Raw genomic sequence first — 24,854 nt, 5'->3', positions numbered from 1 at the left:
CTTCTGTATCGATACAGTCATCACCATCATCAAGTCGATCAATATCTTCAGAAATGGCTATTACATTTACACCAACAGCCTTAGAAATGGATACAGAAGTACCTGTGGTACTCATAGATAGAGATATAACACAAAGTGTTGATGTGGCAGATACTGTGCAATATGATAGGTTGGACATTGGTCATTATGTGAATAAAATAGATGCTTTGAATGATCATGAAAAACATAAGTTACTGAACAAGGTATGGAAACCCACACAAACTCATAACTTCGAGAAAGACATCAAAACAAACAGAAAGTTTAAGTATGCTTGGTTTGAAAGCTTTCCTTGGCTAGTTTATTCTGACCTTCTTAAAGGTGCATTTTGCATTCACTGTGTTATATTTTCTAAAAATGCGATGAAAATTGGTAAAATGACACAGTTATGTACGCAACCATTTCAAGACTGGAGAAACGCTACCAAAGTCTTTAAAATTCATGGGGAAAAATCGCCATTCCATCGACAATGTCAGGCAGATGCTAATAGTTTCATGTTCAGATATACCAAAGGCACTCGCATAGCACAACAATTAGATGGGATTCAAAATGCCACTATCGCTAAAAATCGTTTGATAATGACATCACTTATTAAAATCATAACAGTGATTGCAAGGCAAGGATTACCTCTCCGTGGAAAAGATGAAACTGATCCAACAGCGGAATTCCAAGCCAGATCGAAAAATGAAGATGGTAAAAATTGTGGCAATTTCCTTGCAATTGTTAAATTAGCTGTTAACCTAGAATGTCCTAACTGTACAAAACGAACTGATCTATCTGATAGCCAAAAATATCCAGCATCAGATCGTCGACGATATAAAAGCTAACAAATACTTCTCAGTGCTAGCCGACGAGGCTACGTATGTTAGTAACAAGGAACAGATGCTCATAGTTACAAGGTATATTTGATCGTTGAAACCATTCTAAGCTATCTCATTTCCATTCGCATATTGAAAACAAATAAGGAATACTACGACATTCAAATTATTCTGAAAATTTTTGCAACATACCGTCGACATTTGTGTGAATTTTCCAAATCCAGTTTCCTACTTCTTGTTATTCTCTACATCGATATATACTGATATAATTAATATAGGGGGTGTTTACTTCAGGTATGTCAACATTAGTGGTGACATAAAAGAAGTTTTCATGACAATGGCGGAGTGTCGTTATGGTGTCTCTGGTGAAGCTTTATCAAAAACGATTGTTGATTCGATTCGTGATGTAAATCCCGATATGAACTTATGTAGAGGGCAGGGATATGATGGCGCAGGTATATTACAGAGTCTTTTATCTCCGATTATTAGTTGTAAAAATTTTCAATCTTGTTTAATTTCACGTTCTAGGTTCCCCTCCCTGTTCATGTCGTTACACCAAAGGTGACTTTTTTTGTAGGAGCCATGGCGGGTGTTTGTTCTGGTGCTTCGACCCGGATCTTGGAAAAGTTTCCTAAAGCAAAATACGTTCACTGTCGCTCCCATATGTTGAATTTATGTATTGCTGCTGCATGTAAACTTCAGATGGTGAATCCAGTGAGTTCACAAGTTCTAGAAGAAGTAATTTCGAAAGTTTGTCCAGATGCACAACATAAGGTTATTTTGAATGTTTGTCGAACAAAATGGATTGGCAGGTTGGATGCACTCGACTCTTTCGTTGATTTGTTTTCAGCAGTATTTTTAACCTTAGAGAAGATAACATTAAATGAAGATCGAAAATACAGTCGTAAAAACGTCGATACTGCTCGGCCTCTTTATTATATCATGCAACAGTTCGAATTCATTGTCGTTCTTGTCATTGTGCAGAAAACACTCGGATACACAAGAGGGTTGACAGTAAAACTACAAAGCAGTACAACAGACCTGATACAAGCTTCCGAAGAAGTGTCATTGCTCCACCAAACCCTCAAGTTTATACGATCCCACATGGACACTTACTTCGATCAATGGTACGGAAAGGCATTGAAGTGGGCCAACGAGATTGAAGTTGCAGAAAAAATCAAACGTCGTTGCAGCATTCAAATTTATCGGATGGTCCCAAGGAGTACTATAAACGAGCTCTCGCCATACCGTTCTTAGACCACATCATTCAGCAGTTAGAAATTCGATTCACGATCTTTAGTGGTTTCGGTATTATGCCTAATTATATATTTTCTGATGAAGGGAAAATGGAGGAATTAGCGGATGAACCTAACTGAAAGGTTAAGGTTAAAGAATTCGTGCGATTGTTTGCGAGTGATATTCCGGCCCAAAGTAACATATACGCCCAGTTGCATATGTGGGAGATATTTTGGAGAAACTATCAAGGTGCTCTACCAACAGATATTACCTCTTTAATCAAAACCACAAATAGGCAAACATTTCCATCGATCCATGAATTCTGGCTACAATTCCTGTAACCTCGTGCACTTGCGAGAGAAGTATCTCTGGGCTAAGGCGTTTAAAAACTTGGATGCGAAACACGATGTCGGAGGAAAGGTTGAGCAGCCTAGCAGTTATTATGTTCAACAGGTCAATCACTGTGAACTCCGATGAAATAATAGATGAGTTTGCTGCACGGAATAAGAGGCGAATGGCTTTTTCGAACATACTTGCTGATTTTTGTACTTAAAAACTTAATGTTTATTTTTACTATTATTTATTGTAAACCATCAACCTTGTCCCCAACACCGTTTTTTGTAATTGAACAAATGATCGAAGAGATAAGGTTCGTTTAGACATGGTTTATATGTTTTTATATATTTTAGCTGTATACTTTTTATATATTTTGTTACTTCTTGTACTCTTATATCTTATTTATATATTTTGTTACTTCTTCTTCTTTTTAACGCTGGAAAAGGCCTGAACAGAGCTCAACCTGGTGAAAAATTTAGTTACTATTAGATACATACGCCCGTTAGGCGTACTTTAACGCCCATTCTGGGCGGTAATCTCGAAAAAAATTTTTTGCTTAGTTTTATAAAAATCCTGGGTCCGACCCTGAGACTATTGCACACTCTTATGTTGTTACTCGCCTTTTTTTCCTTATTTACCTTTCATTGTGACATACACAGAAAACCATGATTGCTGAACGTACAGGTTGGCCAACACAAGCAACTTTATATAATTCTTAAATATATTATAAATACGTAAATACAAATGGTTTACAAAATGCGTGAATGGTTAGTTAAAAAAAATGATGTATATTATATATAAACAACTAGTGAGATTTTAAATTCTAACCGCGCTTTCTTCATTTAGCGATTCACTTCCCATGGAAGTAATAGCTTCTTGATCGTCATATTCATTATCAACAGTCAGATGGATCATGGGTAATGAGTTTTGTTGTTTATTTGTCAACATAGCGGATTCGTTATCTGGAAGATAAGATTTTAAAAACTGATTAGAACACCAAAACATCCATAGTTAAATCGGTTAGACATGCTTAATGTTATCAAATATGCCTTCCCCACCTTATCACCTCATATTTCGAAATCAGAAATCACTCACATTGATTTCAAAAGAATAGATATGTCTATCGTCAACATTGTCATCAATACTGTGATCAAAATTGTCAAAAAGGAACATTATTTGTTCACTATATTTTATGCATCTTTTTAAAATTTTAATCAAAAAACTAACTCTAAATACATTCCTTAAAGTTACATAAAAGGGAAAAAAGTTTTAAATTTTTGTCATATTTGAAAGTAACATTTTAAAAAATTTCTTTTCCTGCATTTCGGACCTAACTATGGTCCTCCGTCACTAAAATATGCATTCTCAACTTTCACTTTCATGAGTGACACCAGGCTGAATTCTTAAACCTTTCAAGGATATTGTTAACCCATGAACTTAGTATCAGTTTTCAAAAAAATTTAATTTCGAAATAATATATTTCTCTTTCCACACTTCTTTCTCAAAAACTGTTTGATCGATTTCTCCACTGTTAGGATAGAGTTCAAGCTGAACTTTGTGAGACTTTTCTTATGTGCGCTGTATAAACTGACTTGTTTCGTAAATTTAAACGACACCTAAGCACCACTTTAGGCTAAAGCAAAAAAGTGTTGATTATACAGAGTGTAGAAATGTTAAATAATTTCAAATGACGCCACAACCCGTACCTGTTCCTTCTGAACGAAAACTGAATACGTCATCATCACCATCATCGACTTGATATCCCTTATTAAACTGAGGCTTAAAATCATACAGATGTCCACCTAAAAGAGTAAAACAAATAATAAGTATTAAGTTGGCTGATGTTCGATCTTAATAAAAGATGCAACATTGTGACGCCACTTTTGCGAAATAGCGAAAATGTATTAAACTTTCTCAAAATAACATTAATACTCCTGTTTACATCTAAAAAATTTTAGGCCTAGCTACGACTTGACATTTGTAAATAGACCACACTGCACTATCAATGCGTAATTCGTGAGCACAAATTTATAATTTGTGCATTGAAAGCCAAAAGAAAGTATATTCAGGCGAACAATGCATATAAAGAAAAGATGACAATACCTTTAGGTGACTGAGAAGACATATATGCACCTTGTTTACTAAAAAAAAAAAAAATGCAAAGGGTGGCGTACCTGACTTTACCTTTGTTTACTCCCATGTACTTAGGTTAAAATATTACTTTCTTTAACGAACAGAGCAAAGAGATCGTATTTTTGAGAGAAAAAATAAATCTTCCATCATATATGTTCTACGCCACTTGTTACGTTCTGTTCAATCAGCATATGTTTATTTAGCGCATCTAATAATTTTTTTTCTGGAAATATGACAATTTTTTTACAAGTCAAAAACTTTAGGCATGATTCTCTAGCTAGTTTAACGAAAGTGATTAGTAATCAGTGACTAATTTTGGCACGGAATTTTGCATTTTCTGTTCAAAATTAAATTCTTCGCGTTATTTAGTTTACATCATTAGACGATCCAAGAAATTGTATATACCACTTTACATAGACATGTTTTGACTTTACGTTGGGAACAATGGACATGCCCGCACATTCCTGTTACTAGAAAATATAAACAACAGACCACAAATAAATCCATTTGAAATCAAAATAATTCCTCTATGGAACTTGTGAAAAGTTTTTTTAAAACAGAATGTATAACTAAAAAAAGTAGCTTCAGTGCATTTTAGATTTTGAGCTTCCAAAAAATCTGTATGAATTTTAATAATGCTCATTTTACGCTGTATGGTGCTGCTTTTACCTACAAGAATTTGAACGAATGTGCAAAACCCGCAGAATTCTGTAAACTTTTGTAACCTTAGCAAGTTATCTACAGACGACGAAATAAAATATCGTAATAAAATTTCCGTATGGTTTACATGATCAAGTAAAGATAATTACCTTCTGTGTAGCATCTGATTTTGTTCCGTCATCGATAATTGTGGCCACATACTACCACTGTCAAATCTGAAAAAAAAATCAGATTGGTTCATGCTAAATACAGTAACTCAAATATGTATCCAAAACATTTTTAGAAAGATTACTTTAAGAACGGTGCGTAAATGTCTGAATTTTAAAAATCCCAAACATAAGATATTGCAGTTGTGGAATTTAATCATGTTCTATTCTTTTAGTTTTTTTCCTACTAAGAATGTCTCCGCCCTCCCTGATTGAAACTCCGTTCAAGTGTAATAAGGATGCATCATTCTTTTACTCAGAATAACTGTCAGTCTTACGCTCGTCCCCAGTGCATGTTACCCTCTTTTATCTCCGGACGACCAGCTCGCCGTTCCGAGATAAAAAAAAGAAAAAAACAGGCGCTGAGAACGAAATTGTGTCAGCGAAAAAGTCATCTTACCCTCCAAATTTCTGTATTTTTCCGATGGGTGATCCAAAGAATTCTTGACCTGGTGACGAATCACGTGGTATGCCACGTGATTCACGCAAGTGGTCAGTGTGTACAATTCTAAGAGAAGACAATATTGGTATTTTATAATGACTGGAACATTCTCTAGGTTTGGCCCGCAAAAAATGATTGGAAAAAGGGAAACCTGGGGGTAGGTGAGAAGCTCGAGAAAGGAATTTCTTTTGCGCATATATACTGTCTACGTAAAAAATATAAAAACAAGAGGCTGTTGACGTATCGTCTCACTTACTCGTGTCTCATTTTCCAACATGTGTAAACAAGTATCATTACTATGACAACGCCAACTATAAGGCAGAACGCAGCAGCCAGCGCCACCATGCCGTCTTCAATTGGTTCTTCTAGGGTAGCTTTCTCCGGTTGTATAGCAGCTGGAAAAAAGCAAATTTGAGAAGTGATATAAGGAGTTAGCAAAGCCAAAACTTGTGACTGCAGAAATGAAAATGCCTTAAAGTGCATTCAGTGACAAGAGGTGTAAATTCCTGTCTTATTTCCCTGGTGAGAGTAGGCAGAGTCGACTTCTCGAGCATTAAAAATATTCGTTCGATGCAAGTGATTCGTAAAAACCTCTTTTTCCAGAGCTAACAGTTATTTTCTTTTATGTTTTTAATTAAAGTATTTAATTCGACACATGCGGTACAGGAAAGCTGTTTATTGGTTAAATCAAGTCAAACCTGCGACCTTCCGGAAATCCAAGGTGTAACCCGGAATCGAAGTCGAGGCTTTAAAAAGAAATTTGCAAGAAAACATACGTTATTACACTTACGAATTAAAAACGAATCACTCTGATAACTGTCTATCACACTTTCCGTCTCAAAAACACGAACTTGCAATCTAAAAACGGATGAAAAGCGATGAAACGCAATTCGCTATATAGCTGAGTTTACATGTGCATGCAATTCGCTATATAGCTGAGTTTACATCTGCATGTTTCTCTTAGGTAAAAAAACAAAACCACCATAATTTTATGGAACAAATAGATAGAAACTAATTTTATAAACTTGGACATGTAATAGTGTTTTTTTACTAAATTGTGAAGGAAATTTAATAATCATTTGCTAATCTTCATGAAAGCTTATTGTACCTGATAATATTGTAATTAAAAAACAACCATTGATTCCCTTTCATTATAATAGCAGTAAAAAAATAAGTTTAAATGTAAAATTTCATACAGTAATTTTTGCCAAAATGTTTCATAACTTCAATGCACTAAGACAATCTGGCATGTGCATTAGAAGTACTATGCAATTACGTACCTGTAGGATTTACCAGCTGCCAATGGACCGTTGCAAATAGGTTGATTCACCAATCGCAGAGAAGTGCAGTTTATGTTGTTTCCTATGACCACGTCAAGTTTTTTTGGTCTTACTGCAGGGTAATCATCTTCGATAGCAATGTAGCGTCGAAATTGATCGCTAAGAGGCGCGTTATGTGCAAACACTTTGTGCCACGATGTTGGTTCTTTAGAAGTGTTTTCATCTGGAAGATAAATAACAAACAAATTTTCATTACCGAAATTATCAAAGTGCCAGGTTAGATTCAAGTCATACTCTCGTAGCGTAATTCAAATCTAACCGGGCAAGTACTGATTACTGACAATGGCCATTAATCTTTTGGTGAAATAACGTCTTTTCCAGCGCTATCAAAATAAGGATAATCTCTCCTACACTTTACTGATTCTAAAAATGAGCTACCTGGCTAACTTGCATAGTTGCTTCAATAAAGTTTTTAATAAATAAAGAAACATTCAAAAAAATTACAGTATTGTCTGGTTTCCATGGTTTTGTGTATAAAATATGCTAAGGGTTGTAGTTGTTGCCGTCGTCGTCTTTGTTGTTGTTGTCGCCGTCGTCGTTGACGTTATTGTTTATCTACTTTCGCGCATTTTACCAAGAAACAGTAGCAACTTACCGTTATTTTTAATTGCATCGACCTGCTGAACAAGCACTTGATATTTTACCAAATTACGCAAATGATCAAAGTCAGACATATCAATTTGCGTTTTAATTTGAAATTGTCCAATTGTTGTATCAATCAAGTTAATCGAAGGCTTTCTTGCTACGCGCACATAAAGAATTGTACTGTTCGATACTTTCCGAGGATCAAAACTGTCCATAGCGACAATATGGAGTTCGTAAGTTGGATTTAAGGTCATATCATTACGCGATGATACTCTTACAACACCTGAAACAATATGTAAAATAATTTCACTTACAAACATATGATATTCAGGTCAATAGTATAAATAGAATTTTCCCCTCGGAAAAGTAAGCAATTTCAAAATAAAAAAAAATGCAGACAAAAAATGAGAAAAATTCAGCGAAGTCCTTTAAAATTATTGACAATTAAAGCAATAAGCAACTTGACCAAATGAATGAAAGGAGATACCTGTATACTTCTCAATAAAAAAGGCTTTTCCAATGTTTCCAGCAATAATTTCATATGAAAGACGATCACGCCCTGGGTCTAGGTCGGTTGCCACCATTTGCAGAACTGTAGAATTTACACGAATTGTATCTGTCACTGTGATAAAGTACGAACTTGACTCAAACTTCGGAACATGATCGTTAACATCCAGAACTATAACTTTGACCTAAACAAAAGAAAACAAAGTTGTTAAATCACCAAAATAAATTCATATAAAATTAAAATTATTTAGACTTACTGATACAGCCTTTTCCAACTTTGGAGTCCCAAAATCTTTACCAATTACAGTAAACTCGTGGGTAGGGCGCACTTCATAATTAAGAGGCTTTAACAACGTCAAACCAAATGTTGACTCTGTAATTTTATCAACAGCAAAGGTGCTTCCAAACGATGTCTCTGAAATGGTAACATTAAACTGTCCATTTCTTCCTCCATCATAATCAACCACAGTGAACGTGATTAAAGTGGATCCAACTGCAGCATTTTCAGACACACTGACTTCATATGCTGATTTATCAAAGAAAGGACTGTTATCATTGACATCAAGAACTGTAATTTCCAACGTAAAGGTATTTTCAGAAAATTGTGGTGGTGTGCCAGAATCAAATGCGCTGATCTGAAGTTTGTAGTAAGAGACTTTCTCACGATCTAATGGTTTTTGAGCAATAACAGCACCTATATAACATTTGAAAAAAAAACATTTTAATTATATAATACTTTGCAGAAAAAATATCTTACTAGACTTTTGCACAGTTGTGTTTATATCCTAACTTATAGCCTTACTTTTACAGCTTTCTTTAAAAAGTCTCTAAATAGCCGGCATGCATGAAAATATCAGCAAAAAATAGTTTTACCCTTTTCAGAGTTGATGTAAAACATATCTTCAGTGTTACCGCCCGTAATTATGTAAGTGACTTTTGCATTAGCTCCGCTTCTATCATCTGCATCAGTGGCACTCACTTGATAAATTTCTCTACTAGTATCTGAAGTCTCGAATACTTGTACACGATGACTTGTGTTTACAAAAATAGGTTTATTATCGTTGACATCTACAATTTCAACTTCAATAATTGCAGTGGCGACTTTAGGTGGCAATCCAGTGTCCAAAGCTTGAACTGTGAATTGATAGAAATGCTGCTGTTCATAGTCTAATGGTTTTTTGACTTCGATGTGTCCAGTTTTTTTGGTGACTTCAAATATAGAGGAAAAGTTTTGTTCTGATGGAATGGCATAAGTAATTGCATCGATGCCACCTAAGAAGATAAGGTAAGTTCTGCATGTCAAAACCAAATTAATCATTGCGTTAGTGTTTTATAACATTCCACATACTTCTTATAAAACTTTTAATGCCTTTTTTTAGTTTGCGAGAGAGTTTCCACCAACAAATAATTTAATATTTTTATTGTACTTAAAAATCATTTAGAGTATTTGCGTTTGTTAACTTTGATTTTTCCAGTAAAAAAATTAAAAACCGTATCTACAAACGTAACTAAAAATTCTCACCTCCATCAGGATCTCGAGCTGTCACAGTAAACACTGGATCAAACACCATTGAATTTTCTTTTAAATATCCTTTATATTTTTCCTGCGTAAACCTAGGTTTGTTGTCGTTTGTATTGCGCACGACCACAGTAACAGATGCAGTTTCATCAGAAACTAAAGGAGGATTGCCATAATCTTGCAACCCAATCGCTAAATGGTAGGTTTCATTTGTTTCGTAATCTAAAACAGTCGTTGTCTGCAAATCACCTGTTTCTGTTAGTGCAAACGCATTAGCAGGATCGCCACTAATTATCATGTAGTTAATTTTCGAATTGTTTCCTGTATCTTCGTCCACTGCAAGGATCCGTAAAATTGGTACACCGGGTATTAATGATTCTGGGACCTCGACGGTATATACCTTTTGTAGAAAGCGTGGTGTGAATTCATTAATGTCAGATAATGTTATGGTGACTTCCGTATAATCTGAAAAAACTCCATCACTTGCTTTGACGAACAGCACGTACATTTCCCTTTGCTCCCTGTTTACCAATCTGTCCAATGTAATCTCGCCTGTGATATCGTTAACCGAGAATATATCACTTGATGAACCAGGTATCATCTCGTAACGAATAACAGCATTAGCACCGTCATCTGCATCAGTTGCTGAGACGGTCAGGATGCTGGCAGTAACAGGGGTACTTTCCGGTATTGTTACGTTATATGTTTTCTGTGCAAAAATTGGTGAATTATCGTTGAGATCTATGACCTTAATGGTTATGTTTTGGATGACAGATGCATCTTGAAAAAGCGGATTAGTGGCAGCTAGTTGTATAACATACGTGGCGATCTGTTCTCGATCTAACGCTTTAATACGTGATAGAGTAGTGCCCTCTATTGACTGATTTGGACTGATGCTAAACTGATTTTGAATGTCACCTGATTAAATAAACAAGAAAAAAATACTGCTACTGGTAAAGGAGATTTGTTAAAGTTGAACATATTCTTTTACAATTGTTGGGAAAGAATTACCCTTGTTCTAGGGACTTTTGCCTTTTAATGAGATTAGACATATATCCCTAGGAACAAGGGTGGATTAAGTAATCTTTATTTTTTATCTGATGATTTATGTGCAATATGGAAAAAAAGGTGTTTATCTAACTACTTCTTTAAATATTAGATTACCTCCTATTATGCTGAAATTTATTTCGGCGAATTGTGTTACAAAACTTTCTGCTTGCGCCATAATTTGCAACAGTTCTGCTGTAGTTGCTCCATTCTCAGGAACTTGAAGATTAAACTCGCTTGGCTTATTCAAATATCTTGGAAATGGTTCTAAATAACATAAAAAAGCATTTTTTATACTAATAGTAAAAGCTTGAAAAAAGGTATCAGTGATCCTGTACATTTGCTTTTCAATTGGTGCAAAGATGATGGATCGGATTGGATTTGACCTCCTGTTTGCCTGGCAATTGCTATAAGTAATACTATTTTAAGCTTTAGCAAATGCGTTTTTAGTCAACCAGTTTGGAGCTGTTTTGTTATTTTTACCAAATGATTGTTCCCCCTTTTGGAAATTTGTGCTTTATTGTTAAAATTTTGATTGCAAAAGGTACAAAAATGCGACGTTTTGGCAGTGGATCTTCCTTCAACGTTTAACATTTCATGCTGAATCAACACAATATAAACAAGAAATTATTCGTGAACATACCAAAAACAGTTAATTTCGCGACATTAGAAAATGTTACAATCCCTCCAGCGGAAGCATTACAGACATATAAACCAGAATCTGAAACAGCCAAATCGGTTTTTCTATACTTCGTACCAGTTGCACCATCTATAAGCTAAAAAGAAACAGACCAAATCTTTCCATTATTTTTGCACCTACTATCAGACAATATTCAGAATCTACCTCTATTCAATTAAGAACTAAAAGGTCATTGCTTCTAATTACCTGTTCGTCTTTAACCCATTGATATACTGGATTATCCCCTGTTGCAAAACAGTTCCATTCAATATCTGACCCACTTTTCAAACGTACATTGTCAGGATAGATACGACCTATTATGTTTGGTCCAAAATCTGAACAAGGCATGGAGCTAATGTCGTCACCTACAATAGAATTGTTGTTTTACTGAAGCAATTCTTTCTTACAAAGGCATATTTTACAAAAATTTTAAATTCACATTTATTTTATAGCGTTTTGGAATCTTTCTAATACTGGTTATTATGCTCTTTTTATTTAACAATAAGATGTCTTGTTGCGTCTGTTATATTCAGGCCTTATGACCTTCTTCTGACAAAGTAGTGTCGACATTTGTTTTATTTATGAGAGTTTAACTATAAACATGCCGTATATAAAGCAAATAAGCCAACAATGTAGTTTCATGTAAGCATAATTCTTAAAAACCAGGAAAAAACAAATTCCAACCTGTTTTAACAATAGAAAATGTAGATTCTTGCTCGATGTTGAGTGATTGAACATCTATGCCGACTTTAAATTGCAGTTCTAGGAAATCCCAACGATTTAAATAAACACCTCCATGGACTTGAACAGAAGTAGCTTTTCTAGGTACTAACATGGTATTGCCATACAATCCATTGGCGAAATTATTGATATTGTTACGCACAAGGGATAGTTCTATTTTAGAAGATACGTTCAAAGGACTGGTAAACATCATGTTCGCAGCAATGATATAAAAACCAGACTCTTGTACGATGTAGGATTCTTTGCTTTCAAAACCACCACCACTAAGGAAAAGCCAATCTTTGCCAACAGTTGACCAACCTCTAATTTTATACCACACTCCTCTAAAATAGTTATTAGTTTGTATGCGATTAAAAGTTGCAGTGAAGCCAAGAATACTCTCAGGTGAGCCTAAATACACAAGGGAACTTGTTGAATCCTCCTGAATCTTGTAAAATTGATCTTGATCTGTTTGTATAGTGACAGTATAGACAATCCCTGCAGTTACTTTCATAACTCCAACCACTGAAATGGTGAAAGATGTTTCCTCGTCAGTATAATGGGTAGCAACCAAAGCTGGGATGTTATCTAATGAAGGCGTCGCCTTTGCAAATCCTTTGACATCTATGAATTCGATATTAATTGACACTAGATATAAACCATTATCATTAATAAGGTAATCATCTTTCCTTGAGCTGCCTGTATCTTGGTAAAATTGTCCTGCATCAGTTGTAGTAGTCCATCCAGTAACTTGTTTGTCGCCATACACTTTCACCCGTAGAGGTTCTGTTAACTGCATCGAAAATCCATTTGGTATAGGATTTATAGGTGATAGATATTTTGCCATGAAGCTCGTTGAACCGAACATGCCAACACTTTCAAGGTTCGATTGCACATAAACTGCAACGGTATCTCCCACAGTTAAATGAAGCACTTGCGTAAGCGGCTCTGCACATTCTGAAATGCAGTTTGGAATCAGATGACTTGCTCCCTTGGAGGATTGAAACATTTTAACTCCTGGTAAAGTGGTATCACCATTTAACCCAATTAACATTCTAAAAAAAAATTTTTTTTAAATGTTTCCTTGTAAATAAATGTGTGACTGTGTGTGCCTGTGTCACAATTCTGTTATGCAAACCGAGAAAAAAAGTCAAATGAAAACGTTGTTCTTAAAACTATGTCATTACTACGGTGCTGTCAAAAAGATAGTAAAATCTGTCAAATGACGAATTAGCAGTTTTAAGTTTAACTAAAAGTTTATGGAATGCACTTTGCGGAAAACAACACATGAATATGTTACCTTGCTACATTTGGACCTGATCCACTTAACTGAAACGAAATTGAACAGCTAATTAAATAGATGCCGTCATATTTTGCAACAAAATATCCATTTTCGCCATTGAAACCTGGTCCAGTTAACTCTTGAGTTGTAGCAGTGTTTGTAGTCCAATAGCGTACACGTGACCACAAACTAATAAAAACCAAAAAAAAAAAGCTGCAGTAGAGTGCAATGGTTCTACTTTTATTAGGTTCTCTTGGGTTAGAAAGTTTAGATATGTTACTATTTAGACACTATATAAGTGTAAGTGCCCACATGGCTTTTGAATGTCATTGTATATCTAATCCATCATGGCATACATTGCTTCTAACCTTCCGATTGAGGCAATTGTCTTAATTTCTTGTTCTTCTTTGTTTTGTTCTGTTTTGTGCATCTGCTTTAAAAGAAAGAGTCATTTTAATGATTTGCAACCAAAATTCTTACCTCTGTGCAGTTTGTAAGGTTTTTACGCTTCCGAGTCCTGAAATAACAGAGGGTGCTATGGCAAATGGAGGAATCCGTACAAAAGACAGTGCTGAATATGGCCGAAGTTGTTCCCACGAAGTCTGTGGAGCAGTGGATCTAATCTGAAAAAAAAATATTCATATAAAATTAGTTGCCCTTGCCGTTCTTAAATATTGGTATTATATTTAAAAAAAAATATTAAAATGAACATTCTAAGTTGGCGTTCTGTATTTCTTACAGTTTGATAAATAAGTTTGAAATGCAGGCATCCGTTGATCTTAAGCCTTAAAGGATCAAGCACATTTCATTTTGCACTTGTTCAATCTATTCCAACATCCAACATATAAACCTTTTAAAAAAAATATTAAACATTTACATACCCGAATTGATATAACTTGCCCTGTTGTGAAATACATAATACCATAAATTCGTAATGTGTACTTCAATCTAGGTGTTTGTCCATACTTGGTATTAAGTGAAGTAAGACCTGCAGTTGTGTGAACCCCTAAAAATCAGAAAAGAAAAGAAATATTCATGAAGTGTCCATTGGTCTTAGGCAATTTTGTCATTCTTATTTCCATTTTAAGGTTCTCCTGTGGAAAAAAAGAAACTTTCATAGAAACATTTGCTGCGTGTAAGTGTTTGAAGAGTTAACAAGGATTTCTTCTAGTCTAGATGTTTTAGACATCTCTTTAATTCATATTCAATGGAATAGTTTGCGTATTGAAATAATGTGTTACCTATTTCAAACTCTTTATCACCACTTCCCATTGCAATGTTTGCATTGATCATGTACAAACCAGATTCTAGTATTCGTATTGTTCCACCATCAGAATCCAGTGTTAGCAGCTTGCCTAATGAGTTAGAACATATACTTTTATGAGTCTTAGAAAGTATTTAAGTGAAAATTATGTTGAGTATTTAACAGCACGGATCATTTAGATGTGGATTTATCCTTCTTCCATTTTTTTACTATACCTTGCAGAAAAAAATTGCAAAAGTACTTTAAAGTAGTCAATTGTTACACATAAGCTTTTTTTTAATCAAAATCAGAATTTTTTTTTGACAAGGCTTAATGCTGCTTAAGTTTCTGTATTTTAAAAGTTCAACTGTTGTTACATGTTTCTTGTTAACTATCTACTCAAAAGACCAAATTCACCTGTTTGGTTGCACATTATACTTGTGCAGCAATCAAAATCAAAATTTTAATCACATTTGTTGTTTGATTGTGTTAAAATCACTTGAGTGATTTTAACACAATCTCTATTGCTAATTTAAGATTTCTGTTGTCCCTCCCAGGTTGGTTGTTGCTTACAAGTAGCTTCATTTCTTTTGAAGATCTCAGCCTTGTGTTGTTTATATAAAAATGCTTGTGTATAAGTTAATCGACCTCAACAATATATGTGAGCACATACCATGAAAGAAGACACCTGGAGCTGTATTTTCCCTGTTCGTGACCCAATAACGCACTTTCTTCCAAGAGCTAGCATCTTTCACACTTTGTACAATTGATTCACTCAACATTAATTGCATACCAGCTGCATAGATACTGTCCAAAGCAGTCAAATAGATAACTGAAAAGCTACTGTCTGGGCTGATGCTAAAACTGTTGTCAACAGTGGCATGCACAAACACACTTAAAGTGTCACCTTTATTAAGTTTGACAACTCCACCAGTTACCATTGAGTAATAATCACTTAAAACAAGAAGTGTTATTTTACTAATGCTTGAAAAAAGCTTGCAAACATCAAGATATTATAGAAGGATGCATACACATTATATATGTTAAACCATAGGTTACATGTATTATCAACTACAATAAAATGACAATACGATAAAGGTATAAAATTAAGGAATTTCATTGTTGCAACATGTTTATATTATTTTTCTGAATTAGCTATACCACCCACCACCTCAACACATTAAAATATTATTACAATTATAGCTCGATACCATGATAAAAACACTTCCTTACTTTGATAATGGTGGGTCGAAATTGTTCTCAATGAAATCTTGTAATCCGTTTTGATTGGTATAGCTAGACGGATTTCCATTTACTGCAATGTTTATTGTGAAGGTCGAAGTTTTGGCACTTGCGTCTTGCAATTTTAAACTTGTTGCAACCAAATACAAACCAGTTTGTGATGCAGTATATCTGAAATAGAATTATGTCAATGATTTATAGGTAGACTTCCAAATGTTATATGTGAAATATATACTTCAACGTCCCTTGCTTACTACAGCAAATCATAGTATTTATGATGCTCTATGCAAAACAAGTTCAAGAGGTGGTACTCAACAAACATTTACACTAAACAAAAAAAGAACAAATACATACAGTCCTTCAGCGGCATTAAAACCTCCACCTGTGTCAAACATAACGCTTTCTTTCTTTGGTGTGTTCCAATTCTTTATTTGGTGCCAGCCCATAGAAGTAAATGCTATTCTGTTTTTCAGGACAGTCGAAACTCCTGGCACACCGAAATGCTGACCAATGAAAACTGCAGAAAAACTACTTTGTGGATCAATTGACCAATTGGGGTCAGTCTCAATCATAATGTATGCTGCCACAGATGATCCTTAGCACAAAATATTAACTAATAATTTACACGGTCAATAAAGATTTCTTTGTTTATTTTCTAAAAAATGGTTTCCTACCTGCTTCAACGTACAAGGCCCCTGTTACACTGAGGCTATCTCGCGTGACAGCAGGATTGCCCTTAGTTGCATGGAGAGATCTTCTTTTAGATGTGTCTCCTTTAACAGATATTAACAATCCAATTGGTCCATGAGCATCTTGAAATATTATATTAGCAGTAAAATAGTATACGCCACTGATCCCAGCAATATATTTTCCATCTTGATAAGTGTTTGTATAAACAAAGGAACCGTCTCCTGAAACTTTTAAATTATCCAATCTGATCCATGCACTTCTTTCCGAAAATGATGTCTAAAGATTATTGGATTTCATTGGCAACTAATAATGCATTTATTTCTTTAGATATTGCAAGGAAAAAAAAATTATAAATTAAAAGAACCATAATGTGATTGACTAGTATAGTGATAAAGATAGATATCTGTTTCAATTCCGTGACTAACAGTATCGCAATAAAATATAAAGCAGTTACTAACGCCTTATATAAAAAACCATGGAGTTGTAAAAGTTCAGAAATTAAAAAATAGTTTGACAGTTTATTGTTGAAAGATCGAATCACAAGAGATGTTTGTTAAATTAGCCAAACATTAAATAAAGTAAGTGCATTGTTTATTTTGTTCCCGATGTTTTTACCCTAGAAGTAGTTTTAATAAGATCTTACTGGTGATGGTTTTGTCAGATGAAATGCTTGATACTGTTGTTGCGTTGTTGTCACACTCACTCGACTTCCCTGCAACACAGAAAACTCTCCTTGTCCACTCAAGTAAACATGCAACAAGAGTGGTTGGTTTGCTGGTAGTTCCAGTATACCAGAAATGCTATAGGTGATGACTCCAGATGATTGTGAGCAAGTTGTAAACAGACCAGTTTTCAAAGCTAACACAGAATCTGTTCCCTCTAGTGTTAGTATTATGCTTGTTGACAATGAAGCTTGAATCTGCAGAAGGGCACTCACTGTAAATATTGTTTGTGAACCATGAAAGAACCTACAAATTAAGTAAGTAAGTAATAATTTATTCATCAATAGACAAAAAGTACATGATTTTATAGAAAAATGATTTTATAAGTATTGTTGTAAATATAAGTCTATTGAAAGGAGATCACCAAAATAGCTTAAGTGAAAGTGGTGACCACCTAAGAAACAGTACATCACAAATAGGACAAAGCACAAAGACAGTATTAGGACTAACACAAAACACAAAGGTATGAGTTCATGTAGATAAATCTAGTCAAATAGGAATTTACTGAGAAAAGCAGGTCAAAAATCAAGGCACAAGGCCTGATGCAAAAAATACAGAGGCTGATACAGTTATAAAATATAATAAAATTTAGTAGCTGTTTAAGAAATGCTCAAATAGAATAGGTTTGAGCTAGAGTAGATTTACTAAGAAGTCGAGAAGGAAATGATTTTTGTATCTCATTCCACAATTTTAGAGAGTGAAACCTGATAGTCTTTTTCCCAAATGATGTTGAAAAAACAAAAGGTAATTTTAAAAGCCCTTGTTGATCAGCACCAGTGAGTGGGTTTATCATGAAAAAAGTTAATGGAAAAAGTATTTTTGATAGTGTCAGGAAGGCTATTATGAGCTAGGTTAAGCAGAAAAATAATATTTTGCATGGAAATCATGTCAGGAAACTTGAGAAGTCCGAGATTGGAGTAGAGTGGTGTGTAGGGAATTCCAAAAGAAATGAGTCAAATAGCATGATTTCGTTGTGTACGATAACTTTTTTGACCCCAAACTTGTGAACAGTATAAAATACGTGAATAAAAGATGGCATAGTAAATCAGCAGGAGTATATTTTTGGGGACAAGGTGACGGATTTCGGCTAGAGCTCCATTAGCGTTCGTAAGACTAATAATGGTATTATTAATTTGTGATATCCAGCTTAGGTCAGAGTCTAGAATGATTCCAAGATATTTGACTTGATCACTGGGATAGATTTTAGTACCATTAACATTTAATTTAAAGTTGAAATGAAGTGGCTTAAAAGCATTTTTGAAAATACCACATATTTGGTTTTTGTTTTGTTGAGAGAAACCTTAGAGGCATTAAGCCAGTGACATAGGAGTTTAAGATCTATATTTAAATGCTTGGCGAGTTGTGTAGGCGATTTACTGATGTGCCGCATGTTGGTATCATCAGCAAAAAGGTGAACTAAAGAATAATTAATAGCAAAATGAAGATCATTTATGTACACTAAAAATACTAGAACAAAAAAGAAACAAAAAATGATAAACCTTAGACTGCCTCAGCTCAATCAAACATAGTAACATTTATAATCTGTGAAAATTGAAAAGAAAAAGAATAAAAAACAAAAATTAAAAAGTTAAAAAGTGATCTCCATTAGAATTTGCCAAATACATTAGAGATGGAAGTCTTAAACGAAAGCAGACTTCCATCACAGGTCACTTGGTCTGGAAGATTATTCCACACTTTTGCAGCTCTAAATGGGAAGGCTTTTTTGCCAAATTCCGTGTTGACCAAGGGAAGTGTATATGTATCTATATATACAAATTCTAAATAAACATTTGAATGCAATGAATGCAATGAAAAAAAAATGTTTGTTTACCTTCCATCTGTAACGCTTCCGGGATTAAATTGACCAAACCCAATTGTAGGCGTAGGAAAAGGAATATTTAGCCAGTTTTTACCAGTGGCTACTGAAGGGACTCGAAATAACGTTGAAAATCCTATAAAAAATATACGGGAAAGTAGTTACGCTAGGACTTTATATTTAAAATATATAATGTTATAAGTGTTTTGTACTTCAAGGCTTCTCTAGTGAAATATTAACCGTTGCCTTTATGATTTTCATAGCTCTCCACTAAACTATACAAGAAAGCACGTGGTAATATTTTGTAAACAGTATTTCAGACTATAGCTACCAGACTATGCTTGGTTGATTTGATCAAATAAAGCCGGCGGTTAGGTGGTTGGGCAACCTCGTCCCCAGGACCTCTTTTCGCTTTTTTGATATCGGGGATGGCGCGAAGAAGAAGGCCCTGGACCCGGCCGCTCTCTACACCCAGAAATCTTGGGTGTAGACTGCAGCGTCAGCACTTTTGCTAAATGTCGACAGTTCTTTATATGGATATGTGACATCCATATATGGAGTAAAACTAAGAATTTAAAATTACTTCAAAAAGTGAACGGCGAGTTAAAGTGTTAAAAGGGTTCCGTTTTTCAAAATGGACAAGATATTGCAATTATTTTGTAGATTGCAACAAACTTTTTTAATTAATAACATAAATAATATTATCTTAAAGCCACAGCAAGTTAAATGTTTCGAGCATCTTTTAAATGGATATGATGTTATTGGTGTTTTACCTACTGGATTTGGGAAATCCTTGTTGTTTCATTTGTTGGCAGACTTTTTGCCAAGAAAGAGTGTCCAAAATATAGTATTGGTGGTGTGCCCTCTTAATTCTATCATAGAGGACCAGTTGAAAGTTTTAGAAGTGAGGGGTATTGGTGCTGGGGTGCTTCATTTGGAGCAAACAGTTGTGCCTGAAAAATTGTTTTTGTGTGATGAGAATGGTGAGCCTGAAATACCAATTTCAATTAAAAATGGCGAATTAAAACTAGTATTTGCTCACCCAGAATCTCTGCTTAGTGTCATCCCCGATATCAAAAAAGCGAAAAGAGGTCCTGGGGACGAGGTTGGTGGTTGGGCGGAAATTTCCGACGACGGCAACACTTGTCTATTAGCAGTGCACAACAAAATGATGCTTTCGACTAATGAGATTTCAGCACAAAACTAGTCAGTTTTTTCTCACAGATTTAATATTCAACAACAAAAGTTCTTTGGTGGTAAAAACCACTTTTTGTCGGGTCCTTTATCTCTTTTTTATAAAGGGACGCCGTCCCTTTTTTGTCAAAAGAGAAAAAAGCCCTGGGAACAGGGTTGGGTAAAAACAACAGAAGTTTGTTGCAGTAAGATTCAAATTGTGTGGGAGTTGATTTTGACACGGAAAATATGTGAGGAAAATTTTATTAGATAATTATAACCAAAGACGATTACCATCATTGCCCGTCGATGACAGTTGTAGCTGTCGAAAAGTAGCCTAAGATTTCATCGGTCTGACTAATGCATTTGGTTTGTTTTTTTGCCTAACTTCTTTTCGTGTTTATTTGGAAATGGTATAGAACTTTATTAGTCGCGTGAAAATGCAAATTCTTTTTTACGAATGCTATTTTAAAAAGTGGAAGAAGTTATCACAAAATACTACAATGAAGTATGTATTTTTTCCCTATAAAACTTAATGAAGAATAAATTTACCTGGTTGTGCACTCCCTTCATTTACCAAGACGCCAAAAAATCCGCTATTGATATTTATTCTGTATGGTGATGTTCCTCTTATTTTTAAATTAACTAGATCTCCTTTCTCCAGTTTGTACGCAAGAGACAGACTTAAAGAAAATGTTGTGTTTTCTTCCAACACTTCTCTTGCGATGATGCTACCGGTTACATCATTGTTTATTGCCACGGCAAGGGAAAAAGTTCCTCTGGTATGAGCAAAATATTCCACATTAGCTGAAATCTGGTAAACACCAGTACATATTGGTGCGAACTTTCCAACATCTGCGGAGAAGCCTGTTCTGCTCTGAAATAAGCCTGGACGACCGTATGATCTCCATCTTAAGAGGTCCGTCCAGTTTGATGTTTGCACTGAAGTTTGTATGGACAACTGGGATGAAAAACCAGGAACATAAGCGTAAAATCCAATAAACTGAGCGCCAAAGGTTGTCTCTGATTTTCCACTAATTGTCCAATTTGTTGCCGTTTCAGAATATATGAACGCGGATACAACGTTGTCTGTATGCAAACGTACAGTTCCGAAAACGGACAGACTTTGAGATTTATCAGCTCTTTCAAGACTGCTTTGCAATCCATTATGAAGATTTAAAAAATCTTTATTTATGACCAATGCCAGTTTAAATAATCCTTTATTGGGCGTGGAAAAGGTAACAGTACTGTACACGTTATACAAACCAGACATAGAGGCTTTAAAGTCACCATTGTTTATGGTAGCTGAAGAAGCAACATGACCACTATTTTGCGGAAAGGTCCAGCTTGTAAGTTTCTTCCAGCCTGTGGAAGTTATCCTTGCATCGTTTTGCAAGCTTGCACTAACAGCAATATGGGCATAACCTAAAAAATGAAGGAGCGAGGTAAAGCAGCATAGCACTACACCAAATGGAAAGGAATTGACATTATCTTCGACACATTTAAGACCGAATATCATGCTTTATCAACCTGTTTCCCAAATCTCCTGGCGCATGGGCTAGAATAGGAATTTTAGGCTAAATGTGGGGTTTGTTGTTTAAATGGTTGAACAGAAAGTCCATACATCATCAAAGTTTTTACTGTTAAGACGATAAACTTAAGTTTGCTGCTTAAGATGCGAACTTGTGATTTTACCCTTTTTTTTCTTCTTTTGTTAAGAAGTATAATTCCTCGAAAAAGTCATTAATTTTATGTTTATTATTACATTCCGTATGTTGGCATTTTTTTCATATGGTGTTTTTAAATAAGAATTGTTTTAAAATCTACAAAAAAAATGTCCTAAGGAACATATGGTATAAATAATATTGGATACAAGCAACAAATTATATTTTAGCGCTGCTGTTTTAAAAGAAACCATTACAAAGGCGACATTGGTTTTGACAATGTGTAACTTCTGCTCCTAGGTATGAGGTAAAAACTGGTATTTAATTAAACAATCATGTTTACCACATTTATTATTTTTTGTCAAGGAGTCTTGATCATCTTGGAGATTTTGTTCACTTTCTGCTCAGCAACCTTTAATCAATTTTTTTGACAAATTTAGGATTGGTTCTTGACGGGTTGTCCTCTAGTCCTGTAGAAGACTTAGGTGCAATGCACGTCATCAACCATGTTTGTTTAACATTAGCGTTTAAAACATGTTTTATGAACTGAAGAAGAATTGCCAAGAACAAACAATATTGTTGAGAGAAAGCGCCGAAACGATCAGACACATTTAACATCATGCCACCCCAGTTTCTGAAATTTTTTTAAGTGTATTAAAATAAGGGTCCTGCATCTCTTTTCTAATCTTCTCTGTTTTCTCTATCTTTTTAGAAAATAGTACACTTTTTTAATCACACATAGAAAATACTGGAAATTGCTAATAAATATAAGATCGAAATCTTCCAGGCTGAACATAATAAAAATATTTTCCTTGTTAATTTTTTTTTAAAAAAAAGTGCAAGACATTTTATTGGGAGGCAGTTTTTTAAGACATAATCCTCAGGGGAGTAATTCTTGGAGGGGGGTCAATATACCGGGTAGAAATTCCCCAAATTTACTATTTACTTAGTAGCATTTTTAAGCACGTAAAGGACCAAATCAAAGATTACTTTCTTTTTAAAAAATGAGGACTGGAGAATATTAAAATCTATCTAATTTATCGAATTGGCTATCATGTTTTTATTTTGTTCTTATTTAAAGTTAAAAACATAAAAGACGAACATAAAAAAATATTACCTTGAACTTTAAAGAACGTGAGCAATAAGAAAAAAAAAACTAGAAATGTATAATATATAAAATCCATAATGATGGTTCCTTGAGTTTTTCTAATAGCTTTATCGAAATCCAACTTCAAAAAAAAAGTTTTTTTCTATGTGTCAATTAAAGTCATAAACTAGTCATCAATAAGGGATTTAATTCGTATTCAAGTTGAATTGAAATTTGATAGAGAAAATTCAATTATTCATGTTGCCCAGAGAATTCAGTTTAAACTGTTACTATCTCTGATATTTATTTAAAAAAACACGTTGAAAAACACGAATTCACTAAAAATATTCATTTAAATGTTTCAATCCAAAAAATATTTTAAACTAAATATGCTAAAAATAGATCTGACTCATTAGCAGCTCTGAGACGAAGTTTACTAAAATTATAAACCATTATAAAATGCATCAGGAGGTAGCTATATAAAATGAAATAATGGAAAACATTTTGGTGCTTAGGATGGAAGTTTTATGTGCCAATTAGACCAACCTCTTTTTTCTCTTTTAGACAATCTCTGACGGCGAGAAGAAATAATAAAAAATAATTATTCTCGCTGTTCTCGAAAGAGCAAAAAAGCCTGGGGACGAGGATGACTACTATATTAGATTAAGATATGACGTAATGCTACATACACACCTGATTTCTTATCTTTGTATTAATAACACGAGTTGTCTGTTTTTCAGTCAGAAACGAGTCATGCTAAGGCCACACGAAACCCCTAAGCTAGGAAAAACAAACGTGATATACTCTTACTGACTTTGTGTTGACCACTCGTGCGTGCTAAACCGATCACGAAGCGCAATTTTGATGAATACTCAATCCAAGTTCTTAGCAGCCTCAATATGCCCACTAAGGAATTTAGAACGATCAGTGCCGCGATAACAATGGCTATTTTGACTTTGAAAGTGATAATATTCAGATTTGGAAGTCTCTTTTCGATTTTTCCCGCATCTAAAAATCTTTTGTCTATAGGAATATTTTCTTTCGATTATCGTAGACGATGCTGCAAAAAACAAAGTAGCATTTAAAACAAAGTAGTGTTTAAAAATAACACAATTATTGATTTTACAGCAAAAAAATTTTTTTAACATTTATTTAAAGAAATGTTAAATAGTAATTTTAATATACAAACAGATAAACCAATGAACAGCTAATAGACCAGAATACTTCATACAAGAATGCAAAATTTTCACAAAGATTTCTGACCACGCTGGTCAGACGATCACAAATCCCATTTTTATGTTCCACAGAAAGGAAAAATGGCTAAACCAATACTTTTGTTTACAATAAAGAGTTTGCACATCACGAACATTTACAGCAATAAAAAGCTGTATGCGATATATTTGATTAATAAAAAGGAACAAGTAGCTGATAAATAAACGGGTGAAGAATTTTCTAAACAACAATAAAACTTCAGGTGATGATAAAACTGTACCTCTGCGGTCCGAAATCGTGCAACTAAATGCTGTTGCGGTTACCGAAATACCAGCACAAACAAAAGCTGTGACACCAACGGAATGGCTGGCTAAAATGAACATCGTTATACCAAAGAAAAAACCATAAACCAAAATGCGGTTAATACTGAGAATACCATGTATGTTACATTTAAGCGTT

At 34.4% G+C, this 24,854-nt stretch overlaps 2 protein-coding genes across 3 annotated transcripts; one reads left to right on the top strand and one right to left on the bottom strand.

The window, feature by feature from the left end:
* LOC130662700 (52 kDa repressor of the inhibitor of the protein kinase-like) lies at window positions 1-2,843 on the top strand. Of its 2 annotated transcripts, none has more exons than XR_008989080.1 (2): window positions 1-1,309; window positions 1,432-1,568. XR_008989080.1 is itself a non-coding variant. In XM_057461607.1 (2 exons), exons 1-2 carry the CDS (start codon window positions 1,186-1,188, stop codon window positions 2,109-2,111), a joined length of 804 nt encoding a protein of 267 aa, XP_057317590.1. In that variant the 5' UTR covers window positions 620-1,185; the 3' UTR covers window positions 2,112-2,843. The 2 variants fall into 2 exon arrangements, 1 of the variants encoding a protein (XP_057317590.1); XM_057461607.1 differs by having other exon boundaries at window positions 620-1,309; window positions 1,432-2,843.
* Window positions 2,844-3,129: 286 nt separating this feature from the next.
* LOC130662699 (uncharacterized) lies at window positions 3,130-23,344 on the bottom strand. Its single transcript, XM_057461606.1, has 29 exons — window positions 23,214-23,344; window positions 20,985-21,857; window positions 19,275-19,395; window positions 17,365-17,689; window positions 16,706-16,997; window positions 16,386-16,626; window positions 16,023-16,202; window positions 15,463-15,743; window positions 14,788-14,901; window positions 14,428-14,552; window positions 14,027-14,169; window positions 13,565-13,735; window positions 12,229-13,319; window positions 11,752-11,909; window positions 11,509-11,641; window positions 10,983-11,132; window positions 9,822-10,736; window positions 9,173-9,571; window positions 8,557-8,993; window positions 8,280-8,484; window positions 7,803-8,075; window positions 7,148-7,370; window positions 6,658-6,725; window positions 6,124-6,262; window positions 5,826-5,933; window positions 5,369-5,434; window positions 4,530-4,567; window positions 4,133-4,228; window positions 3,130-3,388 (listed from the first exon to the last, which is right to left on the bottom strand). Exons 1-29 carry the CDS (start codon window positions 23,278-23,280, stop codon window positions 3,243-3,245), a joined length of 7,578 nt encoding a protein of 2,525 aa, XP_057317589.1. The 5' UTR covers window positions 23,281-23,344; the 3' UTR covers window positions 3,130-3,242.
* Window positions 23,345-24,854: the final 1,510 nt, after the last annotated feature.

This window comes from Hydractinia symbiolongicarpus, chromosome 10, assembly GCF_029227915.1.
Source record: "Hydractinia symbiolongicarpus strain clone_291-10 chromosome 10, HSymV2.1, whole genome shotgun sequence".
In the NCBI taxonomy this organism is placed as follows: Eukaryota; Metazoa; Cnidaria; class Hydrozoa; order Anthoathecata; family Hydractiniidae; genus Hydractinia; species Hydractinia symbiolongicarpus.
This window is presented reverse-complemented; position numbering and strand designations above follow the sequence as displayed.